Source organism: Clupea harengus, chromosome 12 (genome assembly GCF_900700415.2).
Source record: "Clupea harengus chromosome 12, Ch_v2.0.2, whole genome shotgun sequence".
Taxonomy (NCBI): Eukaryota; Metazoa; Chordata; class Actinopteri; order Clupeiformes; family Clupeidae; genus Clupea; species Clupea harengus.
Window position 1 is genome coordinate 26128085 of NC_045163.1, and position 13305 is coordinate 26141389.

The 13305-nt window shown below is 43.4% G+C and overlaps 1 protein-coding gene across 1 annotated transcript; it reads left to right on the forward strand.

Moving 5' to 3' along the window:
* Positions 1-1415: 1415 nt before the first annotated feature.
* Positions 1416-12819, forward strand: antxr2b (ANTXR cell adhesion molecule 2b). Its single transcript, XM_042709399.1, has 17 exons — positions 1416-1821; positions 2344-2415; positions 3150-3221; positions 3408-3489; positions 4506-4610; positions 5260-5328; positions 6219-6299; positions 6671-6731; positions 6845-6940; positions 7350-7419; positions 8007-8085; positions 8436-8531; positions 8804-8854; positions 9128-9223; positions 9406-9585; positions 10150-10230; positions 12088-12819. The coding sequence occupies exons 1-17, from the start codon at positions 1682-1684 to the stop codon at positions 12124-12126; spliced, it is 1470 nt and encodes a 489-aa protein (XP_042565333.1). The 5' UTR covers positions 1416-1681; the 3' UTR covers positions 12127-12819.
* The last annotated feature ends 486 nt before the right edge of the window (positions 12820-13305 follow it).

The following is a 13305-nucleotide window of genomic DNA, read 5'->3' on the forward strand; positions in this document are numbered from 1 at the left end:
GTGTGGGAAAATGTGGGACATGTTACCAACGCTGAGAGGTAATTTACAACTTTGTATTATGTCTATAACTGAATACGAATTATTTATATTCTGCTTTACGGCTCGTAAACACCTATACGTTGTCATCCGGTCGATTCCGCAGCACACCATTTAGGCCATAGAAGATACAGGCTACAGCTTTTACTATATGAAAGATATGATGAGCACATATGATGATGTTTGTCAACCTAAAAGGCACACTCATTTTACAAAATGTCTTTATTGAAACACATCCAACATGCATTGGCCATTACAGGCCCATCAAAGGCAGCAGGTATCATGCAGTCCAATACCGCCTTATGAAAAAGGCAGTGTGCACAATGGATCTAACTAAAGTAATTTACAAAAAAAGGTGGAAACACGTATTTGAACCAATTTAAACAGGCTCCGAACATTTTTCGAAAAGAACGCAACGAATCACCCTCTCAGCCGCCATAGTTGCAACCCTTGGGTACCACCATTTCCGTTTAATAAACGTTTTGCCAGGATTGAGCGTGCCTCTGTTTGCGGCTTTTGACGTAGCGCTATTAAAAAGAGTAGAAATATGACGCAACGCTTTAAGCGGCTCACGTGCTGAGTGAGTGGGTAAGAGAACGCATCCATGTGTTCTTATTTCTGACAATTAAAAAACAAATGACAAATGAAAATACGGGACAGTATCTCAATATGCAAAATGCGGGACAAAAGGTCAAAGTGAAAGGGTCTCAATTTAGACAGACAAACTCATATTATGGGGGGGGGGGGGGCACAATCATTAGCCCATGCATGTGGCTTTCATAGCTGTCAGAGAAGCACTGGTGAAGTTTTAGTAGGATGTTCATTTGTCCGATAAAACATCGTGAAAATTGGCTGCATCCAATATGAGCCCTTCTCATTGCTGTCAAATAAGTCATTCTAGCATCGAGGGGCGGTGGTCCGTTAACGACGCGAGGTCAGCGTTGTGCTCGGGGCGAAAGCGCGGGGCCATCATCCATCCAGTCCGGAATCTTGTCCCTCGGGCTAAACGGAGGCCACACCCTCATACACGACTGTGACTCCGAATGTCCCGTGCACGTTGTCCACTGTCCGTTTTACCCCACTATTTTCGAGCAGCAGCAGCAGCCTACAGCCGTTACATGCACAGCAGTTTATAGCCCATATTAGCGTGTAACAGGTCAGCCACGCACTGCTTGATTATTAGGTCTGGGCAGCTTTAAAGCAGTCAAAGTCTAGAATTAAAGATACAAAATACAACGATATAGTGGAAACACAATTTCAGTTTCACTGAAGCTGAAGACTGCTGTTTTAGATTTCTCCGCTCTTATATTCACTGTTACTGTACTGCCCCATAATGAAATAAACGCAACTCTCATTATTCTGCGCATGCTCATTGCATGAATGTTTCAGCTGCTGTCATAAGGAAAGGCGTGAGACTGTATTCGTCCCGAATGTTTTGGAGTGTCATGCTACTTAACTAATCCTATTGTATTATATCGTGTATCTGATCTCTATTAGTTTTAGGCGCGAATATGACGACGTTTTGTTTTGTTTTGCGCATGTATTTGTGCAGGTGACTAACTGCATTCTCTAGCAGCGCGTGATCCAGTGTAGTTGAATTGATTTGATTTTTTGAGAACGTTAGAATTTTGTCCTTGTAACTATTATGAGAACAGGCAAGCTGCGGAATAGTGTTTGGACGGGCATCGCGCTCCTGCAGTTGTGCACAGTTCTTTTAAACAGTTTCTGTAAAGGCGAAGATGACTCCTGTCAAGGAGCTTTTGATCTGTACTTTGTGCTGGATAGGTAAGTGAGTCTGATCATTTTGAACGTACAGCTTTTCGGATCTACAAGAAAGATTGGCGCTGGTCTTTGTCATCATATGCAGTGTTTATGTTGGAATACAAGGAAGTTTATTTTCAAGAGCTCTCTCTCTCTCTCTCTCTCTCTCTCTGCGTATGTGTGTTACACAGACCGATACTCTTCTCCCTCATATGCACACAACAAGGACATACACACAACTACTCTCTCCAGCACACACAATTCAACTGAGATTGTTATGAGGGTATTATATTGTTTAAGTTCCTTCACATGACAATCATTCATACTCTGCCTATGCCTTGCCCTGGAAATCCCAAACTGGTGTGTGTGTTTATCATACCAGCACCACTTTTGAATGTTTGCCCGGCTTGGGTGGAACGTCACCTCTATTTGATTACAGATGGTATTTTTAGTCATTTAACAGACCCTTTGAAGAGCCCACCACCAGGATCCTTATATAGGCCTGTGTAGTCTCTGAAAGTGCTCTCCGACTCCATTTTGTTGCAGGTCTGGGAGTGTTGCCGGTAACTGGCCTGAGATCTATGAGTTTGTTGAACAGCTCACCAACCGCTTCGTAAGGTAAACAAACCACAGGGTCAAGGCTGTTTCGGTTGACAGTGATGGGGGAAAGCTTAAAGCCAGGTGCATTGTTTTCCAATATTATCTAGCCTAGTGGTGGACATTGAAGACATCAATAAAAGTACTTACAATAACATAACAACTGACTTTTATAACATTTTACACATGTTTACAAGAGTATGTCTGTGTGATATGTCTATGCTAATAGTTTCATTCACAGAGGGTTGGTTAATAAACATTCATTTGAGTGGATATGTCTGCTTCTCTATGTGATATCAAAGCCCCTGAGCACAGGACGCCACAGCTCCCATCGCTAGGGCCAGCGGGTAGCACATGTGTCCCGTTTTAAACGTAATTGTGTATTACTTATTTTAACTTCACAAGCATGGCACTACATCATGTTTGCTCAGCACGCACTGTGGCGGGCGGACCTAGTAAAGGGTGCTGTAATGGTGGTGGCAAGGAGTCAGGACAGACAGGACGACAAAAAGTGTTGACTCAAATGTGGTCCTTTATTCCCAAATGGTCCCAGGATGTTTTTTTTAGAGAATAACTCTAGGTTTGCATATGGTGTAGAAGCCACAGAGCATTTGTGATTTATACTTACAGTAGCTACAAATTTAACATACCCGCATATCCACCATAACTCAATGTGCCACAAGAATGATGCAAGATGAATTTAGCTTTGTCCCACGACTATGCTTGCACTTTAACGTCTTTGTGTTTGTTTTCAGCCCCAGAATGAGGGTGTCTTTTATAGTATTCTCCTCCAGTGCCGAAGTTATACTGCCTCTGACTGGAGACAGGTACTGTCTGACATGCGCTGCCCCGTCCCTCTCATCTCATCACACTCACTAGACTGTCGGGAAACGCTTTTACACCCAAATTCCTCCGCGCACCACACACAATCTCTGTAATCACTTTACATGGCAACATGAGCACCTCCAACCCATTTATGACTCCTAAGGGAGCCTGACTGTGTTTGTCTTCAGAGCGAAGGTGGACCGAGGCCTGAGTGAGCTGAGCGAGGTCATACCAGCCGGAGAGACCTACATGCACGAGGGGATGAAGAAGGTAAAGTCACACAAACACACACACACACAGACCCACACACACACACTGATGGAGATCATTTCCAAACACTGTTAATGACTTAAGAATATAATAATCAAGTGCCTTGTATTATTAATTACCTTATATGAATCATGTACTTATGTAAGCAGGAACATGGCTTTTCTGTGTTTCTGCGTGTTTGTAACTTAGATTATTAGGTGCCACTTAGTCTGCATTTGTACAAGAGCATGTTTAGACCAGAGGTGATAAGAAGGGAACTGTGCTTCTTCCGACCTTGTGCAAAACTGCCATCCTTGCAAGACAGGGAGCCTCGGACGTCAGAGATCCCTACTGAACGCTAAACTTCTGTCTATATAAACCTTGTGCAATGTGTTTAATATTGCTTCACTTTCAGCCTTGTGCTGGGAGTGAGCCCGATTGCAATTGTTGTTTGTCTAATAAATATACTTATATGCAGCTCCGGAGTCCTGAGGTAACTAGGGTGAATTTTCACCTATCACACCGCACACACACACACACACACACACATACTACACACACACACACACACACACACACACACATACACACACACACATACTACACTCACACACACACACACACACACACACACACACACACACATACTACACTCACATACACATACTACACACACACACACAAGCACACACACACACACACACACACACACACATCAAGACAAACAAAGGGTTTAAAATGAGCTTGAAGGTGAGCCCCTACACAAGGAACATCCCTGGTTCTTGGTTGGTGTCAATCTAGTAGTGTAACAGATCATCTAGCATCTCTCCTCTGACGCATATGTAGTTAGCCGCCACACCTTCTCACGACGAGTGCTGCTAAAACAGAAGACAAATTCATTTAGCAAATTTGTGAAGAGCTTTAATCGGCAAGCTGATTTGAAGTGACAAACGAATGTAGTGTAATCGTAATCACAGTGTATTCCAAGGCAGTTGTGTCATACAGGGATCTCTCTCTCTCTCTCTCTCTCTCTCTAGGCTTTGGAGCAGATGAAAGCACAAACCACCAGGGCATCCAGCATCATTATTGCCTTAACGGATGGAAAGCTGGACGTCTACCCCTATCAGCTCACAGTGGAGGAGGTACAGTTGGACATTTGGCTCCGTGCTAGAAGCCCTAGCTGCTTTTCCGCTTCATAGATCTGATAGTAGCTAGTAACTGGTTCAGAGGCATTTCTACACTGGCACCATCTCGTAAGTAAGAGTGACACACCATGCCTTGCACGTTTCCATCGTCCCAGTTAGATAACTTTGCTCAGTATAGCAGAATTGTTTGGGTGGAAGGGATTCAATGATGTGTTCATTGACTGGTTGGTTGTCTCATCCGGTGTCTTGCTTCCTGTTTTAGTGCTCATTGACAGCTACTTGGGCCAGTCCTAGAAACAAATACAACCTCATTTGATGATAGCTGCCACAGAATGACTACATGCACAAAATGTTTTTTTTTTAACCTAAATGATTCTTATCATTGTCATTAAGCAAGCGTCCTGGCCCTGATTTGCCAGCACATGAAATGGAGAAAGAGACCGTAACCATAGTGATAAGAGTGCACCTCCCTGATATGGCATGACATGGCCATTGTTACCATTCAGCCTTATGGTGGTGACTGTAGACCACAATCAATGTGGCGCAAATACTGGTGGTTTGAAAAAAAAGTGGTCACAGTTTATTGTTCACGTGTTAGTTCAGGTGCAGGTCTTTGCATTACATATTTATTTTTGTTCTCAAACAGGCAAATGATGCCAGATTGTTTGGTGCCAGGGTGTACTGTGTTGGTGTGAAAGACTTTGATGCGAATCAGGTCTGTATTTTCCATAAGTATTATCTCTGCTTTATGTACTTGATATGACTCCCCAGACGTGGCATACAGGTAGCCCTATGTGACTGACGTGGCATACAGGTAGCCCTATGTGACTGACGTGGCATACAGGTAGCCCTATGTGACTGACGTGGCATACAGGTAGCCCTATGTGACTGACGTGGCATACAGGTAGCCCTATGTGACTGACGTGGCATACAGGCAGCCCTATGTGACTGACGTGGCATACAGGCAGCCCTATGTGACTGACGTGGCATACGTGGCATACAGGTAGCCCTATGTGACTGACGTGGCATACAGGTAGCCCTATGTGACTGACGTGGCATACAGGCAGCCCTATGTGACTGACGTGGCATACAGGCAGCCCTATGTGACATGGCAAGAGCCTTGACCTGTTGACACATTGCTTCGCTGAGTGTGTTCACAAGCTGCTAGAGGATAAAATGGCCCCAATCAACAAGAGACGTGTATCAAATGAGTGATGACCAGTTTTACACTGACCCTATTGAAATGTTATGGTCAGTATTTTAGTCGGTTAATTCTTCCCTTCTTGGGAAAAAAAAAAAACAGATTTGTACAGTGTGAGTATTTCCTCCAGACTATTTCCTCACTGCCTGATGGTAGCAGGCTGCTCCTACTCCCCCTACGCAGGAACCTAGATATTACCGTCTAATTGGATTCTGCCAGCCTCACATCCTGTCTGTGTCTCTGTGCTCTTTGAAGCAGGCTTGGATACCCACCACAGGAAAACATAATCTGGCCCGCTGTAACAGGGACTGACATTGTGTTTGTTTGTACAGTAGGCCTGAGTCTCTGCGTGCGGCGAACGTCAGGACGCACTTGCAAACGAGCCTCTGCTTTCCGTCCCACAGCTTGTCGACATCGCTGATAGCAGAGATCAGGTGTTTCCCGTGCTGGAGGGCTTTCAGGCCCTTAAAAGCATTGTGAATTCGGTGAGGGAGCCACACACACACACACTCACACACACACACACACACACACACACACACACACCCATAACAAGCTACAAAGTCAATATAGCGTGGGTTGGTTTTAGGAACCAGAAATATAGCCTGATCTTGATTATCGTGATATTTACTTTGTTATATAGAGTTTTTAGCAGAGACTCTATTCAAAGAAATGACTTAGTTGATATAATAATATATTTTACTTGATGTAAATTTAATATATTTTACATGATGTTACTTTTTTCATGTCATTTCTGTGGGTGTAACATTTTTTATGGGTGTTATTACAATAATGTATAATAATTATACTAAAACATAATGATATATCCTAAGTCATTATTTTGTTGTTATTATAGATCCTCAAGAAATCTTGCACTGAAATCTACAGAGTAGAGCCTTCCAGTGTTTGTGTAAATGGTAAGTGGCGCCGGGCGTCAGTAATATTGACAGAACTGGTCTGTGACAAAAGTGACTGTTTATTCCAAGCCTGCTTTTAAAAAACACTGAAAAGAATGGATGTTGTACCGCAGAGTCTTTCAACATTGTCCTCCGAGGAAACGGATTCGCCCGGGGTAGGACACCAGAGGGTGTGGTCTGCACCCTCACCGTCAATCATCATACTTACAGTGAGTGCAACAAACACATTCCTCCGTGATTCGCCCACACACACTGTCCCTCGACCATCCCCTGCCATAAGGCATGAGAAGACCAATATGGAATGTCACAGGCATAAATCATTCAAGAGCACAGTGCGGTGCGTAGCCATGGGGGGATCCCAGCACATCAAGGGAATACTCTGAGCAAAACATAAGCCTCCAGCCACAGCTCTTCGTTCGGCCACAGCCACAGCCACAGTATCAACAGCCACGGTATTATGCTCTTCATTTGGTTAAAGCTGCACATCAACAGCCACAGTATTATGTAGCCACGGCCTTCAGAGCTCATGAGGATCCGAGTGGCATTAAAACACACAATAATGTCTCAGTGTTCGACTCTGGGCAGTCAGATCATGCCGTTCTCTCCCTTTCCTCCCAGATGAGAGGCCGACTCTAGTGCAGGACAATTACATTCTGTGTCCAGCTCCAGTGTTGCAGGAGGTCGGAGAGTAAGTATCACTTACGGAGTGCTTGGATGGCACAATGGACTTTTCAGCCGCACCAGCTGTTGCTATGCCACCGTGATAGAATGAGATCTCGTTGACTATTCCATTAGTTGGCTTGCCGAAAATGTCTCCTGAATAAAAATAAAATGTGTGTGTGTGTGTGTGTGTGTGTGTGTGTGGTGAATGTTTACCCAACTGTTACATTTGTGTTTGCCTTGGCAGTGAGACTCTGGTATCCCATGACTTTGCCAGTGAGACAACTCTGAACTTTGAAAATTGACCCGAATTTCTGTTATCTCGCTCTCTCTCTCTCTCTCTCTCTCTCTCCTCTCTCTCTCTCTCTCTCTCTCTCTCTCTAACACACACCCCTCCTTCCCATGCTCCCTGAGGTTAATAGTTAATGTAATGTAATGTAAACCCATGAGGTGCCAACAACAGGCTGTTTTACAGGTTACATCATGAATTATAGTTAAACATGGAATGTTATGCCTGCTACAAGGTTCCCTGATAGGCACCAGAATATGTTAACATGAAAGTAAAACAGCCACATCTTTTAACGCTGAAATGTAAACGTTGATCTGTCTTTGTAGATCCATTGAGGTTTTGATCAGCTTCAACAAAGGACAGTCTTTTATTTCAAGTCCAGTGACGATACATGCCACTACTTGTGTGAGTCCTCCAACCTTGGCAGTTTACCACCAGCCTTTAGAATCTATATCAAATCATAATATGTGCATAATATGTCATTTTCGCTTCATCAGCTTGAGAGGGTCAAGATTTTATAGTTATGAAGTACAAGTGCTATTAAAACATACTTTGAGTATAAACTCATACTCTTTGAATGGAAAGCCATTGTACAGTGTTCTGTAATGGCATTGAATTGGTTGAAAATATAGTCATTGTGACTTTACTTTTACTTTCATTTAACTTTTTACATTTGATGTCTCTTTGGATGACAACTACTAATATGGATATGTGATATGCGATGGGGTAACACATTGACTGATGTTGTCTGACAGTCCAGTGGGCTGGTGGTGTTGGTGTTGGTCCTGGTTCTGCTCCTGCTGCTGGGCCTGGCTGTCGTCTGGTGGTTCTGGCCGTTGTGCTGCACTATCGTGAGTTGGTGTTTTCAGTTTCATCACACTGCTTTGCTGACACGCGTCCAATTTTCACATTAGTTTGATTTGAACAATCTTGAGACTTGTTTTCTCAAGGGAAGTCAGCATGAACTGCGAGCCTGTGTTATATCATATTCATTTTGATGTGTGAAAGACAAAGCCAGACCTTCATCAGAATATTAGTGTTATTAAAATGTTCCAAAGAAAGCACTGTGATGTTGTGAAACTGTCAAGCTTTGGTTTCTTAACAAAAATCTTTTTTATTTCAGGTCATCAAGGACCCTCCTCCTCCTGTCCCTCCCCCTCCCATCCCTATGCCTGTAAGCAAGCTGAAATATATCACGCACAGTGATGACAAATAACTCCTTAACGAATCTCACATGTCTTGATTTGGATGTGATTGTGTTTATGAGTGTATATATGGGCGATCCAATCTCACATCACTGGCCCGATAGCAAAAATGAATCACCACACTGTTTTATCCAATGCAGATGGTGGAGAGATGTTGAATGATAAGATGGTGGAGAGATGTTGAATGATAAGATGCCTCCATGACCGTGCTCTCGCACCTTATTATTCTGGTTCTCCCACAGGAACCAGAGGAAGAGCCGCAGCCAAAGACCAAGTGGCCCATGGTGGATGCATCGTACTATGGGGGGAGAGGGGCCGGTGGAATCAGACGTATGGAGGTGAGTTTAACCTGAAAAGCCACTTTGTCATGTATGGTGCTGGGACACAAAAGTCCAATTTCAAAAGCGAATACAAGGTCTGATAAATGGTTTTGCTGTTATGCTTCATAACGAGTGTTCATTTGGATGTTGTGAATCGCAGTTTGACAGACAGCTCTAAATGTGGACACTGTGTCCTTCAGGTGCGCTGGGGGGACAAAGGGTCAACAGAGGAGGGGGCGCGACTTGAGAAAGCCAAGAATGCTGTCGTCACGATGCCAGAAGAAGTGGAAGAGCCCATCATCAGGAAGCCTCCCAGCAGGCCGCCCCCCACATATCTACACCACCCCCATCAACAGTCCAAATGGTACACCCCTATAAAGGTGAGACTACACCTGCAGAGAGGTACGTCGCTGACTTCACTAGACCTACAATTCACCACTTGGGTCGGGACTATGACCACTATGAGCCCAAACAAGCTTTTCATGTGCGTTGTTCTGAACAGCAGGGTGTGAGGCACACTTTAGCCTTTGCTGAGTAAATTACATATTTTGTTTTCCCACTACATTTGTTTTCAATATTCCATGAATGAATTTAGTCTGCTGGTGAATTCTCTATTTCAAACCCTCTTCTTATAGATGTGTCTTTGAAGGAGAAATAAAATATCTAAAATGTATTTTTTAAACTTCCTGAGATCCTGAGAGACTGTTTTTATAGTGTGTCAGTGTAATGCTGGAGCTCTGAGCGGTCTTAAATGTTGACTGTTTCACGATGCTGAGAGGGTTCTTGCCTAGATGTTTTGTATTCTTGTGTTCTCACACGACAAAACAGCACAAGTCATTAAAACTACACATCTAAGCACTCTATCCGTTTGCAGCCCAAACTGAATGCATACCTAAAACAAAGTGCTTTCTACACACTATATGTGCTTTCTAAATCTTTTGCAGGGACGCTTTGATGCTATGGGTGCACTGCTGCGTCGGCAGTACCATCGGGTTGCTGTGATGAGACCAACAGCAGAGGATCAGGTGAAACATTATCCATTGTTACTATCCATAAGATATATTTCCACATCTACAAGTTCATCAATATTTAATCGGGAAGCTGTTTGATTTTTCTCATGAGGGTTCCCGTGGCAACACTAGAATACTCAGCCACGCCCGGCTCAGCATCTTTAACAGCGTGTGTATGTTGTTGATACTGTCAGGCACTTTGTGAGATAATTGCTTTCACTGGACCATCTCCCATCTCTGGAGTGGTCCAGTCTCCAGTGAGGAGGTTGCTGTGCTTGTTTAGTGCCGCCCCCCCCCCCCCCCCCCCCATCACGTGTGTCTCCTCAGCCCTGTCTCCAGTGCTTGATCCCTTCCACTATGATGAGTCCCAAGCGGGATGGTGACATGCCTGCCGTGGCACGAGAGGAAGGAGACGGGTCCCAGCGACCCTACCCCCCCCCCTCCCCCTGTATCCCCCCCTCCGTCCCCCCCCAGCGCACGCACCTACCTTCCTACCCGTGCTGACACAAGAGGAGCTGCGGCTGGTCGCGTGTGGCTGGTCGTTAAGTGAGCTGCATGACCCCACACCGGTCCCTCCTCTTGTTTTCCAGCCATTAGTGTCATTACACTCAGAGATGTGCCCCGCGCTGTCAGGGCCCTTGAAGACGCTAACGAGGCGGCATGGGCGCTGCGGTAATGAACGGGGGTGGGGAGATGGACGTGGCCCTTTCCCTCAGCACAGAAGGGCTGACATCTTGACCCTGGCCTCGCAGACTGTCAATCTGTATTTGTGGTGGTTTCTCGCTGGTAGCTAGTATTCACAGAAGAAATGTATGTTTTTCTAGCATTTCTTCCAAAAGTGACAGTTATTGGTTGTTGTAGAGGCCTCTGAGGGTCACAGAAGCACTGGACCTGGGGCACATGTAGGGCACATGTAGGCCTATTAGGACTGATGTTGCTGTGGTGACCCCTGTATCTGTAGGTTATGCGAAGAAATAGTCAGGCCTTTTATTTTTACATTTTGTGCCGAGGGGTAATTTGGAAATGGATTGGATGATGGACAGTGGTGTCAGTCTATTCAGTATATATTAGTAGATTCTTGAAGTAATTGCATTAATACATTTCCATAATATGAGTAGGCTACACTATTCACAATATCTGTGCATACAGTATCTGTACATGTAAAAAATTGAAATGTACAGAAATATTAAACCACTCCATGGTATAAAAAAACATGGTAAACTCTTCACTAGATACAACAGAAGCATAGTGTTGACCTGTGATGGTCTGAGGCATGGTCATAGTGTTCTTAAGTAGCGCATTATTTGTCCCAGACTGGTACCTGCTTTGTGGCTAGGGCGTCGTGTTGCTCTCACTGATTGGACCAGAGTGACTGCCGTGCCAGTTGTTTCGTACCACACGATTAGCCTAATTCCTGAGACTCCTTCCTCATTGCCTATTAAAGTCAAAGGCCTCTCAAATGGATTCAATTACTCTAAATTATCGTTAATGTCAGAATGTCAAAACACTGTCCAGTGATATAGCATGCATTTTGACACACACTCCTGTTGGAAGAAGTAGCAACATCAGTTACAAATTAGTACTGAGATGTGCTACTATGTGATGTGCGTGCTGGAGCTTTGGTAGTTACCAGCATTAAATTTAGGACACAGCAGGTCTGTCAGGATTGGTCATTACAGCGCAGACCAGTTGACAGCAGCTATTTTCTATTTAAGGAGACACAAAAGAACCATCCATGTCATACGTCTCATTTATTTGATTTAATTAGATAGCCGAAATTAAATGAAAATGAATGTTGATTCAAATGGGTCCTTAAGTTTGTGTCTTCACTGGAGTAGCCTAATGTTTACATCTTTTGTGTCTATGTTTCAGGGACGCTGTATAAAATTCACTCGGGTCCAGAGCCAGTAAACCAAAGGTGTTCTGAACGTGCCTGATTCCCAACAAGAAGAAATACATGAAATTGTGCCTTGTCGTGCAAAAATATAATCATATCATGAATGCATTATGCTACATTTTTTTATCAGGTTTTCATTTTGATAGGTTTTATCAAAATAAATGTTACCCCTTTAACATATTTCTTTTGCAGAGTCAAATTGGCTGCATAATCATGATGTGATTACCAAGTCTCACAGCTCTGTTCTGGTTTTGTTTTTGTATTTTTTAATATTGTATATAAATGAAGGTTGTTGCTAAGCTTTTTGTATTTTCTTTTTGTTGTAACACTGAGATATGAGAACATTTAACAATGTCGTGACAGTGGTTGTAAATATGATTTTGCCTGCAAGTGAACAGTGGTCTTTGTAGGGAAAGAATCAGCCTCCTTACAAGCTACACTGCCCACTACTCAACATGGAACACGTAACTCTTGCCTTGCCAACATTTGAAACTGAATGTGGAGATAAAATAACCAACTTTGTGAGTTCCACTGAACTTTTTACTGTATATTTTTCTGACTTTCTTAATTTGACAATGAATGATACAATCCTAGCCTTACTGTATCAGTCTCTTTGATTGTGCACTGTAGTGTATGTACTCACCTAATCTATTTCATGAAGTGTTACATTTTAGTTTCAGTTTTCTTAATAAAAAATATGCTGGAAAGGATGGTACTTATTTACATAATACTTTTAGACACGATCAATATTATTGTTAACTAAACATTCGCATTGGCAGTTACTGACAGTGGTGTTTAACACAATTTGCCCGTGCTCTGTCTAGGCCTGTCATTCATGGTGTTTCAATACAAATTTTACCGCATGAGTTTATACCTTCTAAAATATTAACCTACAGGTTTCTGTACTGGTCTGTATGTGCAGCCAATGAGAATATTCTCGTAGAGAATCTGTCTTTGTAGGGATTTAAACAGTTATCAGCCTCAAACTTTGTTAGCTTTGTCTCAATGACCAGACTTGACCTGGAGACACTAGCATTTTGTAATCTTAAACGTCACGTAGACTGCAACATTTGTTTGTACTGTACCCAAGACCTAATCATTTTGTTAGACGTCTGTAAGGGAATAAGGACATAAGAGAATCAACCTTTTGTTTCCAGTCTCTGGAGTTCCAGTCTCTTATTTCCTCGACGGAT

What these genes read in the sequence shown, in the direction of transcription:
- antxr2b (XM_042709399.1), top strand. Translation starts at nt 1,682, where the DNA reads ATGAGAACAGGCAAGCTGCGGAATAGTGTTTGGACGGGCATCGCGCTC. An exon ending in AAGACTTTGATGCGAATCAG is followed by an intron (nt 5,329 to 6,218) that starts GTCTGTATTTTC and finishes TCCGTCCCACAG; the next exon opens with CTTGTCGACATCGCTGATAG. An exon ending in TTAAAAGCATTGTGAATTCG is followed by an intron (nt 6,300 to 6,670) that starts GTGAGGGAGCCA and finishes TTGTTATTATAG; the next exon opens with ATCCTCAAGAAATCTTGCAC.